Here is a 23,696-nt window from a genome sequence, read left to right on the forward strand (position 1 = left end):
TTAACAAATAGTAAATTATGATTACTTGAAAATCAGCTAGTATTATTGTCAATCAACACAAACAATACATCTACGATTCACGAGCTACTACCAAGCTTATAAGGGAAATATCAATTTCACAAAATGAACAATTTGTTATTTTGTAATCCTTCTATTTCTATAAACTCCCAACACAAGAACTATTATTAACTACAATGAGTAAACCGTATAAACTCAATTTCACACTAGCATGGTCACCATTTTTGACACCATTATTAAATTGAAGATCTCAATATGCACTATTTGACTCAAATAAATGTACACTATTCCTTCCAATAGGGTTACCTGATAACCTTTGTTTTCCAAATAATTTCTCCAACTGATTGTAGCACTAAATAAATTTAAGGCTGAGCTGTACAGGCATTTGGAAAGAATGGAGGGATGAAATGGGAGGTTTTTATTTTATTTTTTGGCTGATGCTGCATATGCTAGCTTTCTTGCATCGTATGCCTCTGCTAATGCTAAAGGTTCAAAGCAACAATATTATTTGTACTTACAATAACTTTCTTGATCTATCAGCAGGAAAACCTGATTTATGTTTCCTGCCAAATTACATGTCCATAGACGACAATCGTTACCACATGGCAGCCATATTAGCTCTGCCGATGCAGTAATCCAGAATGTTCCTGAACTATTTCATCTTCAGGAACATTCAATAAATCCCATTCAGTGATCACTCCCTTTGAAGAATTGAGGGTCGTATGTGGTGTGATTTGAATAGTTCAAAGTGGGATTCCACTTTGAACTATTATTGATGTAATAATAGTTCAGAATGTTGAGAATTGGTGGTCTCTGTTAATAAATCTCTAGACTGGAGACGTTTTACCATTTTTGGTGAACCTGCAGCATGTTCAAGGCATCTCTGAATGATGAAGGGGAAGAGCTTGCCCACAGGTTGTGTTGACAGAGAATGTATTATCAGGAATGCTGGTGATTCCTGTCTGCCATTGTCTTTCTTCATTCTCTCTTGAAAAGAGAAGTCATGGTCAGTATCATGATTGTCACTTTGTTGAGAGCTCTTTGGCTCTAAACATAGAAATTCATTTGTTTCTATCTGTGCTCATTTTAGCCCTGAGGGTTGGTTTATCCCCCAGGTTACTGGCTTCACCACGTGGAGGCAGGAGTGGCACCACCAGTGACCAAGAGGTTATTTAAGTTAATAGAATTGGTTAGTGATCTAAGTAAAGAAAGGTAGATTGCCTTTTGGGGTTCTTACTTTTGACCTCTAAAGGCACAGAACCACTTCAGCTAAACAAAGTAACAGGTGCACTAGAAAAGGAACATAACTATCTCACTTTGGAGAGAGCACTATATTCACAGGAAGAAAATGCTTGTCACTATCGCTTGGCACTCAGGGCCTAGATACTAGAAAATGTTTCCCCAAGAGCACTGCAGTTCAGTCTGCAATAGTGCATCTATTATATTCCCTGACCAATGAGTTGTGTGCGCTACAATTTCTCTTCATTTGCCAGACAATCTTAGAGCTGCTCACCAGGGTAACAGAAGATGTAAAACAGATCCAGATTCTTCCTGTAAAAATGTCATAGAAAGCGAATTGTAATATCGAACTTGGAACGAACGATTCTGGAGAAAGTTTCTGATGAATATAGGAAGTTTGCCTCGTAGACCACGAGTATGGAGGTCACTGAGAATGCCACGACGCCAAGTATTATCAAATGCCTTCTCTATGTCTATGGAAACCATAACAAGATATTCATTTTTTACAAAGGCATTACGAATTGCAGACTGAGCTTTGATCATGAGCTCTAAGGAGGACCTGTTCTTTCAAAAGCCATGTTGAGTATTACTAATTAGTTGTTGCTTTCAATGATCCAAACAAGACGATAAGTAATTTACCGAGGCAACTGGATAGGGAAATAGGTCTATAACTGTTAGGATTGGTAGGATCTTTTCCAGATTTCAAAAAGGCAAGAACTGTAGCATGATGCCAAGAGCTGGGATAAATGTTTTCCATAAATATTCGGTTATAGTACACCAGCAGTATTTGTAAATTTTTGTCATCAAAGTTTTGTAACATGATATAAGATATCCCATCTGACCCAGTGGCACTGTTGCGTGTTGTTTTAATGGCGTGTAGAAGTTCAGAAAATTGAAGAGGCTGATTATATGGAAGGAAAACTGAGGTTCGAAAGTTGATGGCTCATTGTTCAGTCTTGGTCTTTATTTTCTGAAAATCCAGAGAATAGGTTGATGCCGCTGAAATTTGGCAAAAGTTTTGCCCAAGGCATTTGCTATGTCTTCAGGAGCAGAGAGTTCTTGCCCATTCCACGAAAGAATTGGTGAAGGTGTGGTTGGAAATTTGTCCAAAATCTGCCTGATTTTCTTCCATATTAAGCTGGAGTTAGTGTTTCTATTTATGGTAGATGCAAACTGAATTCTTGGCTTGTCTTTGAATGAGACTTTCTTTTGCCCTTAACTTCTTGTAGTTAATAAGATTAGCTGTGGTTCGGGATCTGCGAAATAAATTCCATGCTTTATTTTTTAACTTCTTTGCATTTGTGCATTCTTCATTCCACCAATAGTTAAGGTGCTGTCAGGACTGGGGGTTCGATAATGGAATTGAACATTTAGCTGCACATAGTAGGTGTGAAGTGATAGTAATCTGTGGCTTCATCTATTAATTATGCTCATATAAATTTCTCATCCAGGGTGACAGCTGACCGAAATTTTGACCCAGTTGGCTTGAGATAACTTCCATTTCCTGCAGGGTTGGGCTACTTGTGGTTGTGCAATGAGCAGATCACAAATAATCGGAAAATGGTCACTGCCCATGGGGTTGTCCATGACAGACCATTCCATGATTGGAAACAGCATCGGAGACCATATTGAGAGATCGATTGCAGACATTTGTCCAGCTAGTAATTGTACGTAAGTGGGTAGACTTGTATTAAGAACGGTAAGGTTTTGCTTATCTAGAAATGTTTCAATTAGTCGACCATGCTTATCTAATTTAGTCGATCCCCATTAAGGGTGGTGGCTATTGAAATCTCCCAAGGGACAGACAGATGAAGGTAACTGCATTAGTAGGTTTTAAGAGAAGGGAGATAGATTGATACTAGTGTTAACGCAATCTAGGCTATCAGACGTACGGCAACAACTTCAGTTTCAGTTTGTAGAACAGTTTGCTTGGTTGGGATCTTTGAGCTAACCAAGATATCCACACCTCCACGGGCAGCATTTGAAGTATTATGATCTTGTCGATAGATAGAATAGTTCTTTATGGTAGTAGAAATTTGAGGAGTTAGATATGTTTCCTGTAGACAAAAACCAACTGGCGAGTAGCGGATGATTAAATCTTGAATATTGTTAAGGTTGCTATGAAATCCTCTACAATTCCATTGTAGAATATAAGGCATTATTGGTGTTTAATAGAAGAAGCTGTATCTGACTATTTTTTTGATGTGGCTTGTTTATGGCGTTCAGGCTTCGGTTTTTCTTTTTTGGGGAAAAATGGCTGATCAGTGGATGAGTCAATTGTATCCATGGATGTGTCCTGAATATTCATTTTTATGTTTGAGCCTCAGTTATTTGATGTAGCAGCAATCATTGGAGGAGATTTCGTAGGTACTGTAAGAGCAGTATTGCTTGCCTGGTTCAAGTGGTGCTTGGGGATACTGAACTGTTGCTGAGAGAGAACAGTCCGAGCCCAGTCAGAGATTGAAGTGTAAGAGGGGACTGTAACATCAGTTTGGGTAGCCACTGATTGATATATTTTTGCACCACACTGGAGTATGTACGTTTAGTAATACTGGGAGCAATTAATTTCCTTCTTGTAAGCTTACTTTATTTTCAATCTTGTATTTTACAATTTTCTTTTCAGTTTTCCATTTGTTACATGGCATCTCTGTAGCCAGGTGGGCAGGAGCAGCAGTGCGTAGCGCACACTTGATTACACCCGGGTTCGAGCCCTTGACCACCAAATACAGAGGATGCGGAAAGGTCAGGGAATGAGCAACGCATATCCACGGAGCAATATGGCCTTAGTTGCTAATGCTCCTAAAAACCAAATAACAACAACAACATTTGTTGCATGTTCTAGAATAAGCAGGATGGTTGCCTTTACAGTTAGGGCAGGACATTTCTGTTGCCGAACAATCACTTTGAGTGTGATCAGAGGACCCACATTTGGAACAAACTGGGTTTCCTCTGCATGCCGTTTGAGAGTGGCCATATTTTTGGCACTTATAACATCTCAATGGATTAGATATGTAGGGTCGAATGCGGCAAAGAAGATAACCTGCTTTTATGGAAGAAGGTAGGTTTGGGGTATTAAAAGTGTGTATAATATTTCTTGTAGGTACTAGTGTATTGTCCTTTTTAATCATTATTCTTTTTACTGCAATTACATTTTGCTCCCGAAGTTCTTGACTTATCTCCTCCTCCGAGACATTCAATAGGTCCCAGCTGGATATAACACCCTTAGACGTGTTTAGGGTACCATGGGTAGAAACTTTTACTAAAATTCCAATGGCGCCTCCGTAGCCAGGTGGGAAGGAGCAGCAGTGCGTAGCACACGCTTCTTGATTAGACCGGGGTTCGAGCCCATCACCACCAAATACGGAGGATGTGGAAAGGTCAGGGAATGACCACTGCATATTCCCGGAGCAATATGGCCTTAGTTGCTAATGCTCCTAAAAACCAAACAACTAAAATTCCAGCAAAATTTGTAACTTTCAGTAGATGCTCCGAATGTTTCTTGCTGATTGTTTCTACCAGTAGGTCCCCTGATTGCAGTCGCTTGACTGTTTTAGGAGATCCTGCAAGACATTCGAGGTGTTTCTGGATAAGAAATGGAGACAATTTGGTGAGAGGCTGATCTGTAAGAGAGTGTATTTGAGAAATGTAGGAAAATCTGTCTGAGGAGTTGGTCTTAAACCTCTTGGGTTGAGATATGTAATGTTCATTTTCTATGTTAGGCCAAGAGCTTGTCGGCCTGACATAGAGGAGGAAACTTACTGTGTTCCATAATTTCTCCTTTTGGCCCTTGGCAGATTAACTGTTCTGCCAAGATTTCCGGCCCCGCCACGGAGAGGCAGGAGTGTGCCTGGTGTGACCAAGCGAGAAGTAGTACGTGTTAGTAATTTGATTTGATTTGGAATTTTGTTGCACAAAAACAGCAAGGTTATAGTGTGCCATGAAAAGGTGAAAATTCAAGTAACACGAGATTGGTAACCTTTTAAAAAGGTTACTTCATCGAAAATGTATATATATATAAAGGCATATCAATAAATAAAATCAATACGATGATAAAAGCAAATTGTATATTTCATATGAGTGTATATATACAGTCAGTCCTCGTATAACACGTGTTTACACTACACGAATTCGATCATACACGATTTATAAATAGGGGAACGATATCTTATATAACACGAACCGAATTCGCTTATGCACGATTCGCCTTTGTGTTTACAAGAAATGGCAGTCGAACACGGAATCACCCCAACTGAACGCAACACGAGAGGAATGAAGAGAAGATTCTGAAAATGTATTTATGTGTTTTATATCAGTGAAGGGGAAACACATTTCACCATAATAACGTAAAAACCAACAATTCCAGCTATCGGTATAATCGCAATGCAATTAGATCGAGTTTACTACCAGTTTATAACAGATTCCACTAGCAGAAACGTAAATGGAAATTGTTTTTGTTTTATGGTAGTAACCCCTAGAAATGTGCTTGAGTAAAATGTGAGGTGTTAATAGTGTATCTCTGCCTTTACGGTGTTGTTTATTCAGTTGCTACACGCGCGCAGCTTTGTTTATGTGTATCAAGCATGCCTCCTTCTTTTGTAATTGTGCTTTATTCCCTAAAAATGAGTAAAATACTTAAAAGGTGTGAAAAGGAAGCGTCCTCGTGAAGATTCACAGAGAAAATGAAAAGCAATATTGATAAACAGAGGCGGACTGGGTCAAAAATTCTTACCCGGGAAAATTTGTAGTGGCCTCATACTATGGTTTATGGACAAAATCACACCGGCCTCCGGCCCACCGGGGTTTCCCTGGTAAGGCTTATGGCCAGTCCACCTCTGTCGATAGAAAAAAAATATGAAATTGTGAAACACTTTGAGCAGAATGAAAGACCATGTGATATTGCACGTGCTACAGACCTAAATGAGGCAACATTGAGAATTACAAAGAATGCAGAGAAAATAAAAACAACTTTCATAGCAGAAACAACTCAAAGTGTAATTAAAATCCATTAGATTAAGACACAAAGAGATGGAACGGCTGTCATCTGTTTGGATAGAAAATCAAACAAAAAACAAGTTTGCTTACGATAGAAGCAAAAGCATTAGCAATATTTTATTATGTAATAGTCGTAATAAAATACGTAAGCATTTTATTACGATTATTTATTGGGTTTGGTAATATTTTGGTTACAAATGTGTGTTCAATCTGGTGTGGCCGGCTCCTAACCCTGTTTTTCCCATAGGGCCTGTTGTTTGTATTGCACGATTTTGCATTGCACGAGGGTTTCTAGGAACAGAACTATTGTGCTATACGAGGACTGACTGTATTAACAAATTTTAAAAATTTAAAAACTGCTAACACATTGTCATTTAAAATTTGACTGAGTGTATATGGCTCAGTCAGATGGGTAAAAGCGGTAAAACGAGCATTTCTAAAACTGGTACAATCACATAAAATATTTTGAACAGATAAAATGGTGTCGCATTGCTCGCACATAGGAGGGTCATCAGCCCTCAGCAGAAAGGAGTGTGTCAGATGAGTGTCCTATGCGGAGCCGAGTAAGAACAACTTCCTCTTTGCGATCCCTGCTTAAGCTGGGATCGCCGAGGATGGATCACAGGCTTAATTCAACATAGTTTGTTTGTAGTAACTAGGCGATGCCACTGAGATTGTAAGTTACTACAGATCACTTGCCTGTAGTCTGTATAGGGAACTAACAGATCAAGATTATTCGTCAGGGCTGCCGATTTGGCTGCAGTGTCAGCCAAATCATTTCCTCTAATCCCGATGTCACTGGGAATCCAGCAGAAGCGAATATCGAATCCACCTACATAGAGGATGTACCGTATTTCCCCATGTATAAGACGCACCTTTTTTCCAAAAATTTGGGGTCTAAAAACTGGGTGCATCTTATACAGTGGTTGTAGATTTTTTTTTACTTGCATTTCCCACTTTTTCGTGCTTGTTGTCTTTGCGCTCATTGTTTCACACTTGTTACCGGTATATTAGGTTACGTTTTGCCACGTTCTGCCCTGAAATGGCCCAGAAAAGATTTTCGTACAGTGCTGAATTCAAGTTAAAAGTGATCCAGTTTGCAAAAGTGAATGGAAATCATGCTGCTGAATGCAAGTTTGGTCCTCCTCCAACTGAGAAAACAATCCGAGACTGGCTACAGGAAGAAGAAACCCTACTGAAAACGCCACGGCAGAAGAAGGCCATGAGAGGCAAGTCATCAAAATGGTCTGATTTAGAAAGGGAATTGAAGATATGGATTGAGGAGCAAAGGGAAATTGGAATTCCTGTGTCCACAAAGATGGTTCAGCATGTGCTGATGAAAAAGAAGTTACTGATTTCAAAGGAGGACACAATTGGGGCTTCAGGTTCATGAAACGGAATGGACTAAGCATGCGTACACGCACCAGGCTTGCCCAAAAGATGCCTGAAAGCTATGAGCAGAAGGTCCTTGAATTTCATCGTTTTGTCATTCAATGTCGGAAGACACATCAGTTTGAGTTGGGACAGATTGCAAATATGGACAAAGTCCCCCTTTAATTCGATGTCCCAAGTAACAGAACTGTTGATAAGAAGGGGGTTAAAACTAACTGTGAAGACAAGTGAATATGAAAATAGCCTTTATACAGTTGTTCTAGCTTGTTGTGCCGATGGAACCAAGCTGCCTCCTATGCTGATTTTCAAATGCAAAACAATGCCAAAAGAAGACATTCCTTGAGGAGTGATTGTCCATGTTCATGACAAGGGTTGGATGGATCAGGATGGGTTGAAGATCTGGTTTGAGAAAGTTTGAAGCAGGAGACCAGGTGGGCTCTTACGCAAACCTGCCCTATTGGTGCTTGATCAGTTCAGGGCACACATAACAAAAAAATACCAAGAAGATTGCTGCAGAGCAAAAAACAAAACATGCCGTCATAACTGGAGGCTTGACATCCCAGCTCCAACCACTTGATGTCAGCATTAACAAACCCTTCAAACCTGCCATGAGAGACGAATGGAACCAAGGATGAAGTCTTCTGGGGACAATTTGACACCAGCAGGAAGAGTGAAGAAACCAACTATAGGAGAAGTTTGTACCTTGGTGAAAAGATCCTGGGATAATATGAAGATTGAGATCGTTGTCAAGTCATTTAAGAAGTGTGGCATTTCAAATGCCATAGATGGAACTGAGGACGAGGCAATATATGAAGACAGTGATTCGTCATCAGACACAGATGAGGACAAGCTAATGGATGGGAGTTTTGACAGTGATGAGTTGTATGAATTTTATGATGAATAAAACTTGAGTTCAATAACTTTATATAATACATTTTGTTTCAAATTTCGGGCCTCAAAATTAAGGTGCGTCTTATACATGGGGAAATACGGTATATGATCTGCTGAATTTGGGACAGGGTTCGGTGATTAGTGTGTGACACCGCTGATAAAGCCTGTAGTGCACTCATTGAATTGGCATATGTAATACACCATTGGTATCGGTGTTTTCTTATGTGATCCAGAGCTAACTCTATAGCATGCAGCTCTACAGTGTAAATGCTGCAGTCAAGGGGTATCTGCTCTGATATGGTATTATTTGAAAAAATAGCAGCAGATCCCATATGCGATTCTGACTTCGAGCTGTCTGTGTAAACTGGTAAGAAGTCAGAATGTTCTGCACGGTGTTGTGAATAGAGCTGAAGGTAGACAGAAGATGGAGTATTAGATTTTGTCGCAATCTTAAGCGAGAAGTCACATGCTGGTGTTTGCGCATGCCAGAGTGGAAGGGGATGCTTTGGTGATCGAGCAACCTTGTTTACCGAGCTGTTAAGCTCATTGAATAGCTGTTGAACACGAATGGGCGATTGGCAGTCCGTTGTGTGTTATAAAGATTTTCCCATCGTGGCTCAAAAATGGATGTCCACGTGAGGTGGTCTGGCATTCAGCTTGAAGGCATATTGTAGAGACAACTGCCTTAGTCGAAGCGACAAGAGTAGTTCATTTGCTTCGACGTACAGACTTTGGATAAGCGATGTTCTGAATGCACTCGTAGCAATACGAATGGCTTGATGATGGATGGGGTCAAGCCAATGAACAGCGCTATTTCTGGAAGATGCACCTGAGACCCATAATCTAATTTTGAGCGTACAAGTTCATGGTATAGACTGAGTAGAGTGCATCGGTCTGCACCCCAAGAGGGTGCAGACCCATGCACTCTACTCCGTGGCAAAGAGAGAGAGCAGAGAATGTTAAGCTGCAAAGAGAGAGAACGGAGAATGTTAAGCCCTCTCGTGCACTTTGTGCATAGCTGATGTGTGTTTGACAAATGTCAGCTTTTTGTCAAAAACGAGTCCCAAGAATTTCATCTCTGATACAACTGGAATGGTGCTTTGTCCAAGTCGTAATTCAGGCTCAGGGTGGAGGTTACGTTTGCGACAAAAATGGATGCAAACTGTCTTCTCCAGTGAGAACCTAAAACCATTGGCCGTGGCCTAGGAGTTAAGATGGGCAATAGCTTGTTGCAGTTGTCTCTCAATAACCCTCATATTGCATGATTGAGAAAATATGTTGAAGTCATCGACGTAGAGTGCACTGTTTATAGTTGGAGGAAGTTGTTTGGAAAGAGAATTTATTTTAATGGCAAAAAAGCGTGACACTTAAAACAGATCTTTGTGGTACCCCCTCCTCTTGGCAAAAGGGTGGGGAAAGGGTGGATCCTACACTAACTTGGAAATAACGGCAGGATAAAAAAATTTTAATAAAAACGGGAAGGTGACCTCTTAGACCAAGGTTGTAAAGGTCTTTTAAAATACCAAATCTCCAAGTTGTTTCGTACGCTTTTTCCATGTCAAAGAAGATGGACACCAAGTGTTCTCCTTTTAGGAAAGCATCTCGGATAGATGTTTCCAGTCTAATTAAGTGGTCCAGTGTGGACCTGTTTCTTCGGAAGCCACACTGAAAGCGGGAGAGAAGGTCATTCGATTCTAAATACCATAAGAGACTAACATTGACCGTTCTCTCCAATATTTTGCACAGACAGCTAGTCAGAGCAATAGGACGATAGTTTTTCTTAGATTTAGGATTCTTTCCCGGCTTGGCAAAAGCAAGAATAGTTGCTTTGCTCCAGGTATCCGGAAAATGCTCTTCGAGAAAGATTCTGTTGTACAGGAAGAGCAGAAGGTCCATGGATTCTGGTGAAAGATATTTGATAATTTCATAATGGATGTTGTTTGGTCAAACTGCGGTAGCCTTTGTACGGGCAAGTGCTGTTTTCAGCTAGTGGATAATAAATGGCCCATTATATGGGTGGGAACGCTTCGATGTGAACTTAAGGGCCTGTTTTTCAGTGTTATGCTTTAAGACCAGAAACTCTGGGGAATAAGATAATGTTGCAGAGATGTTAGAAAATGTTTCCCCAAGAGCATTGGCTATTGCAGTAGAGTCTGCAGTAGCACATCCATTATATTCCAGGACCGATGAGGGGTGTGCTGTGTATTTCCCCTTCATTTTCCAGATTTTTTCCCAGACCACCTTAGGGCTTGGTCGTCTGGGTGAGGGATGATGTGAAACTGATCCACGATTCCTTTTGACTCTGCCGGTGGATGTAGTGTGCTTTAGCTCGTGCATGTTTAAAGGCTAATAGATTGACCATGATAGGATATCATCAAAATATCCTCCAGGCTTTGTTTTGAGCCTTTTTTGGCTGCTGTGCATTCTGGATTCCACCATGGTTTTGGAAACGGAGGAAACTGGGTGGACGTTTTTCGAATTGTAGTTGCAGCTGCATGCAGTCACATACGTAACAGTTGCAGCTGTTATGTACGTGACTGCATCATTGATAGGCTCCCGACTGCAGAGATGTAAAAATTTGCCAGGTGTTGAAAGGCACTCCAGTCAGCTTGATCAAACTTCCACTGTGGTAACCTAAAAGGCAGACATGGTCTCCCAGTGTGTAAGCAGGTTATCACATGGAAGTGATCACTTCCATATGGGTTCTCCTCCACTTTCCAAGTGAGTGAAGGGAGAAGAGCAGGGGAGCATATAGATAGGTCAATGACAGAAAACGAACGGGTAGGCATGTGGAAGAAGGTGTTTGTTCCAATATTTAGAAGGGATCATTGTCATTTAGCATAAGCTCTATGACTCTCACTTTCCACTGATGCTAGCACTACCCCACAGGGTATTATGTCCATTGAAATCCCCAAGAAGTAAGAAAGGGGAAGGCAACTGCATTACAAGATCATCAAGGTCTTCCTGGGAGATATCAGTCCCAGGTGGCAAATAAATAGAGCACACAGTTAATAAAAATTCCACTGTAAGGCGAATTGCAACAGCCTCTATGCTGATTGTAATTAGCAAGGGCTGAACCGGGGTCTGGTTGCCCACAAGGATAGCGACTCCTCCATGAGCAGGACCATCTGCAATTCTGTCCTTACAAAAAATTGAGATGTTATGCATAGTGGGATCATCATTTGCCTTTAGACAAGTCTCCTGCAAGGAAAAGCAAACTGGCTCGTGCTTTTGCAGGAAGGCCTTGATGTCATCGGTATTTCGCCGGAATCCACGACAATTCCATTGTAGGAATTTAACCATTATTTTGGCTTGGTGGGTCCATCAGGTGGCTTCTGAGGTGCCGAGGGCTTACTTTTGTCAGTCTTGTGTTTGTCTCTTTTGGGGAAGTATGGACGCTGTCCGGTGTCCATTTCTTCCTCCGCAAAGAGTTCCAAGGCTGATTCATCCAGTACCTCCTTGTCCCTCTACATCCATTGTTTCTGTTATTATTGGTTGCTCTTCTTTACCACTTGGTTTTGGCTGCCACTCCTATATCTGTACCTCCTAGTGGTGAAGCACTAGGAGGTACAGATATAGGAGTGGCAGCTGAATGTGTTTTTTTGGTAGGCTTTTGTGAACTCAATAAATAGCCTGCAATCGGAGTGAATGATTCTCTTGGTGGTACAGTCATCTCCATTTGTGTACCGATAGTGCACTTCACAGAAACCTTCTGAGCATATGAAGGCTTCCTGCTATTTATTGATTGTATGCGTTTTCTAGCCTCTGGGTAGGAGATATTCAGCTGTGTTTTCAGTTTTTGGATCTCTTTTTCATCCTTCCACAGCTGGCATGCTCTGGAGTAGACAGGATGCTCTTGTTGGCAATTTACACAGATCGGTTTGGAAGCTGAATATTCCTTGCTCTCGTGGTCTTTCGCATCACATTGAGCACAGGCAGTGTTACCACGACAAGCTGTTTGTGTGTGGCCGTATTTTTGGCATTTAAAACACCTCAGTGGGTTTGGAATATAAATCCTCACTGGGCAATTTAAGTACCCTGCCTTGATGGAACTTGCAGGCCGTGGGGTATTAAACGTTAGGATGAGAACTCGGGTAGGGATAAGATTCCCGTCCTTTTGCATTGATATTCTTTTGACATCCGTCACTCCTTGTTCTTTCAATTCAAAGCAGATCTCTTCTTCAGAGACATGAAGAAGGTCCCACTCTGAAATGACACCTCGTGAAGAGTTCAAAGTTTTGTTGGGGGGTTATGTTAATAGGTATTCCCCCTATTGATGTAGCTTTCAGGTTTTTTTCGGCCTGTTTCTTATTTGTAGCTTCAACCAAAAGGTCGTCAGAACGCAGTCGTTTTACAGATTTAGGTGATCCTGCCAACCTTTCTAATCCTTTCTGGATAAAGAAGGGTGACATTTTCCCATTTGACTGCTCTCTGATGGAATGGAGAATGAGGAAGAGAGAGGTGTCACTGATGGTGGTGTATCCTCAGTTCTGGCTCTTTTTACGGAGGTGTTTTCTGTGTTTTCATCTCGATTAGGTAGGGGCCTTGTTGGGGCCCCAGAAGAAATAGAATTTAAATTACTCATATGAGTAAGATAATTTCCGATGCCCTAAATGCCTCACCCACCAGAGAGCCCTATGAGGGGACGCCCACTCGTGAACTAGCAGGTACTGTGTATACGAATGGAATGCCAAGTTCGCTTAGGAGCACCATACCCACGTTTCCAATAAGTCTTGATCCCATCCCAGGACCAAAGGGAGGGAGACTTATTGGAATGCAGTTGACCCTAGCAGTAAGAACCACGCGCCGATTGAACCCAGTTGGGCCAGTCTGGGACCACCTGTCTTGTCGAAGCAGGGGCCAAAGTGGTGTATCAAGGCTTAGCCCCCTCAACCACCAGGATCCTCCTTTCTGAATTCCACGGCGCACAGCTGCACATGCCGGAGTCCAACGATGTAACCCTGGAACCAAGGTATGGGCATTAGATCCCAATGATGCTAATCTGGAAAACCAGCAATATCACTGGGAGGTCCTTTCACCATGTACAGGTGCCTACGTCAAGGGGGGGTGTTAGTAATAAATATATAAGAAATAAAGAAAGGTGGCTTTCCTTTCTTGCTCTGTAAAGTACTTTTTTAACAAGAGCTGTTATTAAATAAATAAATTCTTTTAAGGACAGGAACATAAAAGAACTATGAATCACTTTTTGGAAAATCGCACTTTAAGCACAGAGAAGTCACTCGGTCACAATCGCTTGGCACCTGGGGCCTGGTTGTAAGTAGCAAAGGCTGATTTGAAGTCTGATTTCCTACAAGGAAAGCGATTCCTCCATGAGCAGGATCACCAGTTGCCTTTAGAGAAGTCTCCCTATGCAAAAGCAGGCTGATTCATACTTTTGCAGGAGCGTCTTGAAGTCTTTTGCATTTCTCCAGAATCCACGACACTTCTGCTCTAGAAATTTAGCCATTACTTGGGTGTGATGATTCGGTCAGTTCGCTTCCGAAGTGGTGATGTTATTGTAGTTGAATTTAACGACACGTAGGCTGCCAGGGCAATTTCGTGTCTTTCTAATGGTTAATATGAAATACTAACTTTTTTGGAATAACTATTATATTTTATGATATATTCCTATATGATTTAGGAAAGTAAACAGTTCTTTCTTATTAGGATCATCTCCAAGAATCTGCAAAATAATGTTAGTGATGACTGTGCATTAGCAAATGATTTAAAGGTGTTTGAGCAGATATTGAGAAGGGAGGGACAGTCCACTAATAAATGACAACCAGTAAGTTGTACATGACATGATGTGCTTTCGGGAGCGCTGTCATTCATTAATAGATACAGGTCGGTGAGGTAAGTATGCCCAATCTTTAGACTTCCTAAAATTATTTCTTCTTGCCTGCTTTTGCATGCGCACTATGATCTCCGTTGTCAATGCGCCAATAAACACCAAAACAACAACAACCTGCTTTTGCAGAAGCTGGAGAGCCACAGCTTTGGCTCTGGTTTTATTTGGTGAAGTTTGTTTCCTGGATAACCTCTCCAGATTAGTGACCAGCTATTATAACATGCTTTACAGATAATGTGTTTAAATTCAAAAATAGCAAAGGCTTAATTTTCCAGTACTCACCTAGGTTGATCTGCAATTGTTATAGTTTTGAAGAGATTGGCTAATTTTAAGGTGATTGGTTTTTCTTAAAAATTAAGGGGATTAATAAGTGGTAATTATAATGGAAACGGGATTAAAAATATGCGCAAGGAAGTAGAAGTGCGCTAACTCCGTCCTTGGTTGTCATGAAGTTGATTAAAGTTGAAATACTAAATAGTGAATAAGACAATAGTCGTAACGGTGGACTTTCGTTAGAACGTCTTCAGTTGGCAAGTTAAGTGAAAGCGTACTGTATTTAAGAAGAATTTTGTAATCCCGTGATGCACTTTGTCACTTGCGGGAATCTCAAATTGGTGCGATTCCAGACCGGAGAAAGATTGAAGGGGAGTTTCGCATTTAAAATGTTTAGATCGGAGTGGTGGCAGAACCATTCTATCATGAGGGCTTCGTATTGCAAAATTTTTAGCTGTTTTTTTAATTTTAATTTTAATATGGTAATAGCTGAATCAACTAGGGGGGTATGGTTGTTGGAGTGTGAGTGTAAAGTAAGTTCAGTGCTGGATTATCCCGTTTTGAAGCTTTTATAGTGGTAATAAGCTCTTGTATTAGATGACTGGGTTAAACTGAATTTGGTTGTAGTACTGCCAATGTAACAGGCGTTACAATTTTGTTGACATCTAATTACGTAAATAATATTATTCATTTCGCTTGTTGAATATTTATGTGTTTCTTTATATTTATTGAAAAGTGATTCAAGTTTATTATAAGTAGAAAAAATAAGTGTGATATCTGTGCCTCCAAATATTCGCCGAAATTGTCCTGCAAGATTATTATGGTAAGGAAGAATGAGACGTATTTTGTTATTTGTGATATGTTTTATAGGATTATTAATATTATTTTTTACGATGGAAATAGTGTGTTGAATTAAGTGCTATGGGTATTTCCTGGCTATGAATTTTTTTGTGAGATATTGTAACTTGTTGGACAGGTCGTCTTGTGAAGTGCTGTATTTGATGGCATTGTGGATTTGGTTATACAGGACGGACTTTTTTGTGCTAAGGGGGTGGTGCGATGTAAAGTGTAGGAATTTCCCTGTGTGCGTTTGTTTCCTAAAAAAAATTTAGTTCAATATATACCTGTTTTATATATGGTGTTTGTAATCGGTATATGGAACTTGAAAAGGATGTGAAATAGTAGTATCTGGTTGTTTGGCTGCAGGAGCTGCTCTTTTGTTTCCTATTATTCCAGCATGTCCTGGGATCGAGCAGAATGTCAGTTTGATTTGGCTCAACAAGCAATTAACTTAGAATGCATTTGTTTTGTTACTGGTATTACTGCTTATAGCAGAGACAGCACCTGAGTAAGTCGGTGTTTATTAAAGCAGGCATAATTAAAAGTTCAGTAATGTGATCCAGATCTTAGCGTAAAGCTCAGCAGGGAAGATACTGCATTCTGTTGGTAATGAGACAGAAGTGGTGAATGAAGGGAAGATTCCTGTAGTCGAATGAGTTCGTGAGAGTGAAAGTGAGTTCATGTAACTGTGTGATATTGGAGAGATGCAAGGTGTTCTTTCCTCACTTTTAAAAATAGTCATCATAAATTGCAGGGATATTTGTCCAAGGTGGTGTCATGTCCAGGAATATATTCCAAATTTCTATATTCCACAATCGAGCCAGTTCCTTAAGTCTAAGTGAAACAGGTTGGATTTCATTTGGTTTACTATTGTAAAATGACTCCAATTCAGTATTGTACAGACATCTCCAACTAGTGTGAGAGGGAAGACTGGATTTTTGTGACATACAACAGAAGTAATGCTTTCCTGCGGAGATGTAAGGGAGGTTCATGGGCTTTGATGTAAAGGCTCTGAACTGGGAAGGTTCTGAATGCCCATAGAGAAACTCTCAGAGCACTATGCTGGATGGTGTTTCATCATTATAAAGTACTTTTTCTTGCAGAGTCACACACTGAACAGCCATAGTCCAAGCTGGACCTGATGAGAACTCTATAAAGATGGTTCAGGGTATGTCAATCAATGCCCTAACATGAATGACACACACACCAGACGATAATTCACCTGCAATGCTACTAAATAACACTGACTCGAATCTGCAAAATGTCTTTATTATGATAAAATAAAATAAAATATATGCATGCTGATTGTATAACTATATGTTAAAATATTAAAACAAAATAAATGTTGTATAACAAGCATAAAATTCAATAAAATATATAAAATTAAAAGTGATAAAAGTTGTTTAAAACCACTACTACAGGAACTTATTGAATTATTTTATTGAATTTTATGTCTGTTGTACATTTATTTTGTTTTGTTTTAATATTTTAACCTATAGTTATACAATCAGCATGCATATATTTTATTTTATTTTATCATAATAAAGACATTTTGCAGATTCGAGTCAGTGTTATTTAGTAGCATTGCAGGTGAATTACAGAGTTCCTGACTCCAGAGGCCTTTCCAATGAATTATTTTTGGTTTATGGCCAACCTGTATTGCGGGAGATCTGACAATTTCAGAAGTTATGTATTACTGAAGCAAAGCAGAGACAACATCTGAGGTTTGCGCATCGGTGCAAAATGGCTGGTTTAGTTCTGTATGGCTTTAGAGTGAAGTTACCATTTCATGACAGTCGGCTAAAATGAGCTACTATGATATACCAGAGGAAAGTTGTGGGTATCTGGATTGGTAAGTTACATAAAGATTTGATGTATACCAGGAGGTGTAAAGAAACGAGTTCCTGGCGTTTAAGTGAATGTTTGGAATTAGTGCATTGGACACGGATATCCAGAACAGTGATGGCCAAAGCTACCCGGATCTCTGATGAATATAGACAAAGGCAAGTGAATAAATATAATAGATTAAGAGAAGAAGCCAGAGGGGAAAGTAATGTAATCGCTGGAGGTGAGTTCATTCATAACCTGAGTGATAAGGAATTAACAAACGAACAGATACAGTTATTAAATTTAGGCCCCAATTTCAGTTTAATCCCTCGTGGGCTCCCCCATAGCAGATATTGCAATGGGTATAGAGAGAGCTGTGGCCAATTTGCCCGAGGTCACAGCTAATGAGATTCGGATTAGGACATTGTGCGCATTAGGTTCAGCACGCAAAGCCTCTTCCAATTTAACAGTTAAGATAGATTGTCAGTCATCGTGCAACCACTATAGCTGATGAAGGCGGCCACTGCTGCGGAAGCTCCTGTGCTAGTGATTTTAAGCAACTTTTATCGCTTTTAATTTTATATATTTTATTGAATTTTATGCTTGTTATACAACATTTATTTTGTTTTAATATTTTGACATATAGTTATACAATCAGCACATATATTTTATTTTATCATAATAAAGACATTTTACAGATTTGAGTCAGTGTTATTTGGTAGCATTACAGATGAATTACAGAGTTCCTGATTCCAGAGGCCTTTTTAGTGAACCAGAGGATATTCAATTTCTTCAAGCAGGTGGTTCAAAGGTAGGCCATGTTTGAAAGTTCATTTTCCTGTCTACTATCAGGCTAAGAGAAAGACAAACAGTGGGAGCAAGAGGATTGGCACGTCATTTATCTTTAGCTCAGGATCAGGATGAAGTGACCATAGTTTGCAGAAGTCAGTGTTGGCGGATTTCTGTTCAGCAATGCAGTACAGGAACTCCCCAACTTAAGTAATACTCAACTTATAGAAATTCGACTTTACGCAAGTTTTTGCCGGTCGGTGCAAACTTAAAAAATTTGTGGAAATGTATTCTGCATTCCACAGGAATAAGTGGAAGTATCGTGAAAATATCGTAATGTGAACCCAATAACACTGTTTTTTTTTTTTTTTTTTTGTAATTCATTCCAAGTCCTTGGAAGTTGAAAATTTTGCCATATTATTAAGCTATTTATTTCTCTAAAAGTGCAATTTCCGTTATTTATAACGGAAATTGCACTACCCGTTCATCATTATCGTATGTTCCCGTTATAAGAATCAATTTTGAACGCCTTTGTGATATTTTTCTAAAGCACGTTTCTGGAGTTCACGACACAAAAACAATAAAAACAATTTGCACTTTCCGATTTATTGGGCTTTTCTGTTAGTGTATCTAATAATAAATGGGCTAGTAATTTTTTATTGCATTTGCGGTAACAATGATAACTGCAATTGTGTGGGTTTTTACACTGTTATGGTGAAATGCGTTGTTCCCCCTTCACTGAAATCTTCAATCATATAAAAAACAAAATTTCAGAAACTTGTCTTTGTTTCTATTTACTTATTACAATGATGAAGGGAAAGCGACCAACGAAAATTGAAAGTGATGGTAGTGCCAGGAAACGAAACAAAATTCATTTAGAAATGAAGATGAAAATGATTAAGAAGTACGAAGCAGGACAAAGTTTGTCATCTATTGCAATGGAATTAGATCTTGCTGCTTCAACAGTGAATACTATTTTAAAGGATAGTGTGTATATAAAAGAACATGTCAAAGGATCAACGCACTTAAGATCAACAGTGATCACAAAACAGCATTCAGGTGCTATATGGAAGATGGAACAGCTGTTAATAATATGATGGAAAATCAGATTCAGAAGCGAGTGCCCCTGGGTCTAATGACCATTCGAGCAAAAGCAACAAGTAGTTATAAAGATATTAAGGATAAGTACAACAAATCCCAAGGCAAATTCGTGGCAAGCAGCAAGTGGTTTAATAGGTTCAAGCATCACGCTGGTTTCCACAACATTAAAGTATGTGGTGAAGTCACCAGTGCCGATTCTGCAGTTGCAGAGAAATTTTGTGATGTGTTGGAAAAAATTATCCATGAAGGCGGCTATTCAACGCAGCAAATTTTTAACGTTGATGAGACTGTTCTGTATTGGAAAAAAATGCCGGATCGAATATATATTGCCAGGTTTCAAGGCATCAAAAGATAGTGCCACGCTCTTGCTTGGGGCTAATGAAGCGGGAGATTACAGATTAAAGCACTGCTTATGTACCATTCTGGAACTCTTCGTGCATTTAAGGGCACCAATAAAGCCACCCTACTCCTGCATTTCCGATTGAACCAGAGAGCATGTATAACAATATCTCTCTTTGAGGATTGGTTTAAATGCTGCTTCATTCCCAAGTTTGAAAAATATTGTAAAGACAACGACATTCCTTTCAAGATTTTGCTTCTATCAGATAATGTTCCTGGACATCCTAAGCATCTAGATGATTTCAATTGGAACGTGAGAGTCATATTTCTACCACCAAACGCAACTTAACTCATCCAACCTATGGATCAGGGTATTATTTCAAATTTAAAAGCATACTATTTATGCACAACATTTGCTCAGGCATTGTCTGCAGTAGACGAGAAACATTTTATGTTAAGAGACTTTTGGAAATCTTACAATATTTACCACGCCATCTTAAACATTAATAAGGCTTAGGCAGAAATTATTAAAAGTTGTTTAAATGGCGCATGGAAGAAAATATGTGCATGGCACATAGAAGGCTTCGAAGGATTCGAAAAAGACGAATCATATGAAGAGGTCACAGATAAGATTGTAAAGGTTGCAGAGCTACTTCAGTTGGAGGTTGATGCCAAAGACATGGAGGAGTTAATAGAGGAAGAAGAGATGGAATTATCTAACAAATAACATATTGAATTGAGGGCAGCAATAGTGAAAGAAGAAAATGTTGAAGAAGCTCAAGATAGAACCAAATTAGCAGCCGAGACGCTTCATTGCCAGAGAGATGGCAATGGCATTGCATGAAATTGCATCGGCAATGGTGAGGTTTGAGAAGATGGATTCTGATAGCGAATGATTCTTAAAAGTTAGAGGGGTAAATCAAAAAGAAATCTATGATGAAAAGAAAAAAGCCACCTTCCAGTCATCCATTAATATGTTCTTTCGTAAGGTTGAGTGGCCAACCCCTTATCAGCTGAAGACATCAATTCTGGCAACAATGCTCGAGAGGTAAAACTTACTGACGTCATGCCTATCTCCTCTCTTTTTTTTGTAGTTTTATAATTTTGAAATTTTTTTTTAAATTGCATGCTTTTGTAATTTTTCCTGCGCATGAGATAAAAAATTGAATAAATATAAATACAATAAATAATTCTATTTACATGTTTGTCGAGCCCAGTTGCGAGTGCTGCACAAGCCTGGAGGAAATTCCCCAACTTACGTAGCGTTCCACAGAACGCAACCCTTATGTAAGTCAGGGAGTTCCTGTATCCGTTGTGTAAGGTCCCAGATTCTATTATGGCTAGAGCAATTTGTAATTGTCTTTTGATAGCATTCATACTTTGTGATTGGCAGGATATGGTTAGGTTATCTGCATACATATATACTTCAAAAGTTTTTCCAGCATGTTGTTGACCTGAATCACAAATAGAGTAGCACTCAGTGTGGATCCCTGTGGGACCTTCCTTTTGAATGTGAGATGCTGAAACATGTTTTGATGTCAGACTTGAAAGGTGTGTAACTTTAAAAAGTTCTAAATTATTTCAGGAAGGTAGCCTCTCAGCCCTAACTGATGTATATCTTTAATAATACCATGACACCAAGCCGTGTCACATGCTTTCTGAATATCTAGGTTGACCATCACTAGATGTCTCATGACAAAGGCATTACATATGTTGGATTCAATTTTGACAATTAGATCTGTTTTTGTAGAAGTCATATTGGTGATCAGAAAGGTTTTAGTAGTCTTATGCACCATCCTTTCAAAGATTTTGCCATACAGCTTGTCAATGATATCAGTCTGTAATTCTGAACTAGAAAGGGATTTTTGCCTGGTTTTGGTATTGCACAAATATAGGAATGATACCATGACAGAGGATATACATTTTCTGAGAAGATTTGGTTATAAAAGAGCAATTATATGCATAGATCAGCTTCACATAGATGCTTCAGCATACTGTAGTGAATGCTGTCATCATTCTGCACTATTTGGAGATTAGCTCAAGGATTCTTTGAACTCAGCTAGAGTAAAGGGCTGGTTCTTCGGAAGTGAGACATTTGTTGAAAAATTCAATTTATGATGTTCATCAGTTTTAATATGTTGAAAGGAGGTTGCATAAGAGGAAGAGGTGGAAATATTACAAAAAGATTGTGCTAAACACCTTAACTGGAATTCGACCAAATGTGGTGAGTTTGAGAAGGGACTCTGAGTGTTTGCAGCTCGGGGTCTCAACCAATAAATCGCCAGATTTAAGACAGTTCACCATTCTCGGGGAAACTGCTACATTTTCCAGACATTTCTGAATGAGAAATGGTGATAGATTGCCTATGGCCTGGTTTGTTAAGGAATACAGGATCAGGAAACTTGGATGTTCTATTCTGGAAGTGTTTGTCTTCAGTCTCTTGCTTTGGTTTTGTCATCATCGGTTTGGTGCAAATCCATTGAATTTGAATTTGCTGTCTGAATCGGGGGAAAGTTGTCAAAATTCATGCTTTGCTCCTTTGGGTTTGCTTTATCACCCAGGTTTCCAGCCCTGCCACAGGGAGGCAGAAGCAGTGCTACAAGGTGACCAAGCATCTGAGTTAGTACAGTAAACCCTCTGTAATCTGGATAGCTCTAAAAAAATTTAAAAGTGTAAAAATCAAACGATGATCGGGCTCAAAGGTCATATGTATTGTGTCAGAGGTCATTGGGCCATGATGACTCACTCTGCACAAACAAACTGGTTCCCGGCTGCGGTTCAGACAGTTGTTTGTCGTTTGTACCGCAGTTACGTGCTTCTGTTGTTTGTGCTGTGCAGTTAAACAATGTCTTTAAGTAAGCCCAGTGTAGCACAGAAGCGTAAGCATAACACGCTTTTTCTTCACGATAAACTATTCCTATGATAGCCTGGAATGTAGCTTGTGGGCACTGGATCTCAGTGATGATAATCTGGATGCCCAGAATATTTGAGGTTGAAAATTCTGCTAAGCATTGCATTCATTTTTATAGAAACATGTTATGATTAGTATTCTTGTAAACTCTGCAATCTAAAATCCCACAATTTGAATTATGCTAAAAACTGATTTTCTGTTAATGTATTATGTGTGCACACTAAAAAAAAAAACCATTAATACCTTAAAATTAATGATAGTTATATCTGGTGTACTGTATTTCCGAATAAGTTGCTTTTTAAAAATTTATATTATATTGTATTTCTTATAACTAAAATTTACTTTCAAAAACTGTGTTCAAAAATATACTTATCTTTGTAGTACAATTGTTGTCATCATTTTGTTGATTGTAAAAATGTAGGTACTTGAATAAAAATAAAGAAAATTACAAATAATATTATTCATACAAACATTTGTTCTTTTAAAATAATTGTAAGTGATATTCATTAAAGTGAAATTTCAAAAAACTTTCTCTTTCTTAGTAATTTGGTTAAATGAAATCATTTGAAGTATAACCTTCATTATTGGTAAGATAGCACCCTAGTGCATTAGAAACCCATAAACAATTTAATAAATTTAAATTCTGATATCTTAGAATTAAATGTATTTTAATGTCACTCATGCATATATTTTTTTACAGATGGAAAAATTTGGTAAGTGGCTTGTATCATCAGTTTGTGGACATTTGTTTTGCAATATTTGTCTTCAGGAGTCCATTCGTAAAAACCGACTCTGCCCAAATTGCAGAACAAGACTCACATTGAAGCAGTTCCATCCTGTTTATTTGTAGATCGGAAATGGATATGGTATTTTAAATTATTTCAAAAATGATTGTATTCTAAATTCAGTATTTGTGTATAGGTTTATGTACAATTTTAATTGATTTATTTCGGGTAATCATCTGTGATTTCTTAATATATTCATTTGCTGTAAACACTTCAGTCTGTTACTAAAAATATTAATCATAGTTCAAAATTAACTTTGGAGCACTACTTTGAAATATAAATACTGGGCAAAAGCTATTTGTTATAACTGTGGCAATCATAGTTCAAGGTTTCAGTTATTTTATAAGTATATTTACTGCCCAGTCTGGTTAATACATAGAAAAAGCTAAATTTTAATTTTTTTTTTTCTTTTTTCTTCTCACCAGATTTGTTTTTGTAATGTTTAAATTAT

General features: G+C 38.9%; 1 protein-coding gene across 2 annotated transcripts in view; it reads left to right on the top strand.

Annotated features, from left to right (window-relative positions):
- The window catches only part of LOC150089601 (uncharacterized), a 152,663-nt gene extending 129,348 nt beyond the window's left edge, over positions 1-23,315 (top strand). For both annotated transcript variants that reach the window (XM_090368684.1, XM_090368685.1), the window contains exon 6: positions 23,161-23,315. In XM_090368684.1, the coding sequence (XP_090224810.1) occupies positions 23,161-23,310 (150 nt within the window). In that variant the 3' untranslated portion in view covers positions 23,311-23,315. The remainder of the gene's footprint in view (positions 1-23,160) is intronic.
- Positions 23,316-23,696: the final 381 nt, after the last annotated feature.

This window comes from Mastigoproctus giganteus, chromosome 2 (assembly GCF_048544385.1).
Source record: "Mastigoproctus giganteus isolate SK-2022 chromosome 2, ASM4854438v1, whole genome shotgun sequence".
Classification (NCBI taxonomy): Eukaryota; Metazoa; Arthropoda; class Arachnida; order Uropygi; family Thelyphonidae; genus Mastigoproctus; species Mastigoproctus giganteus.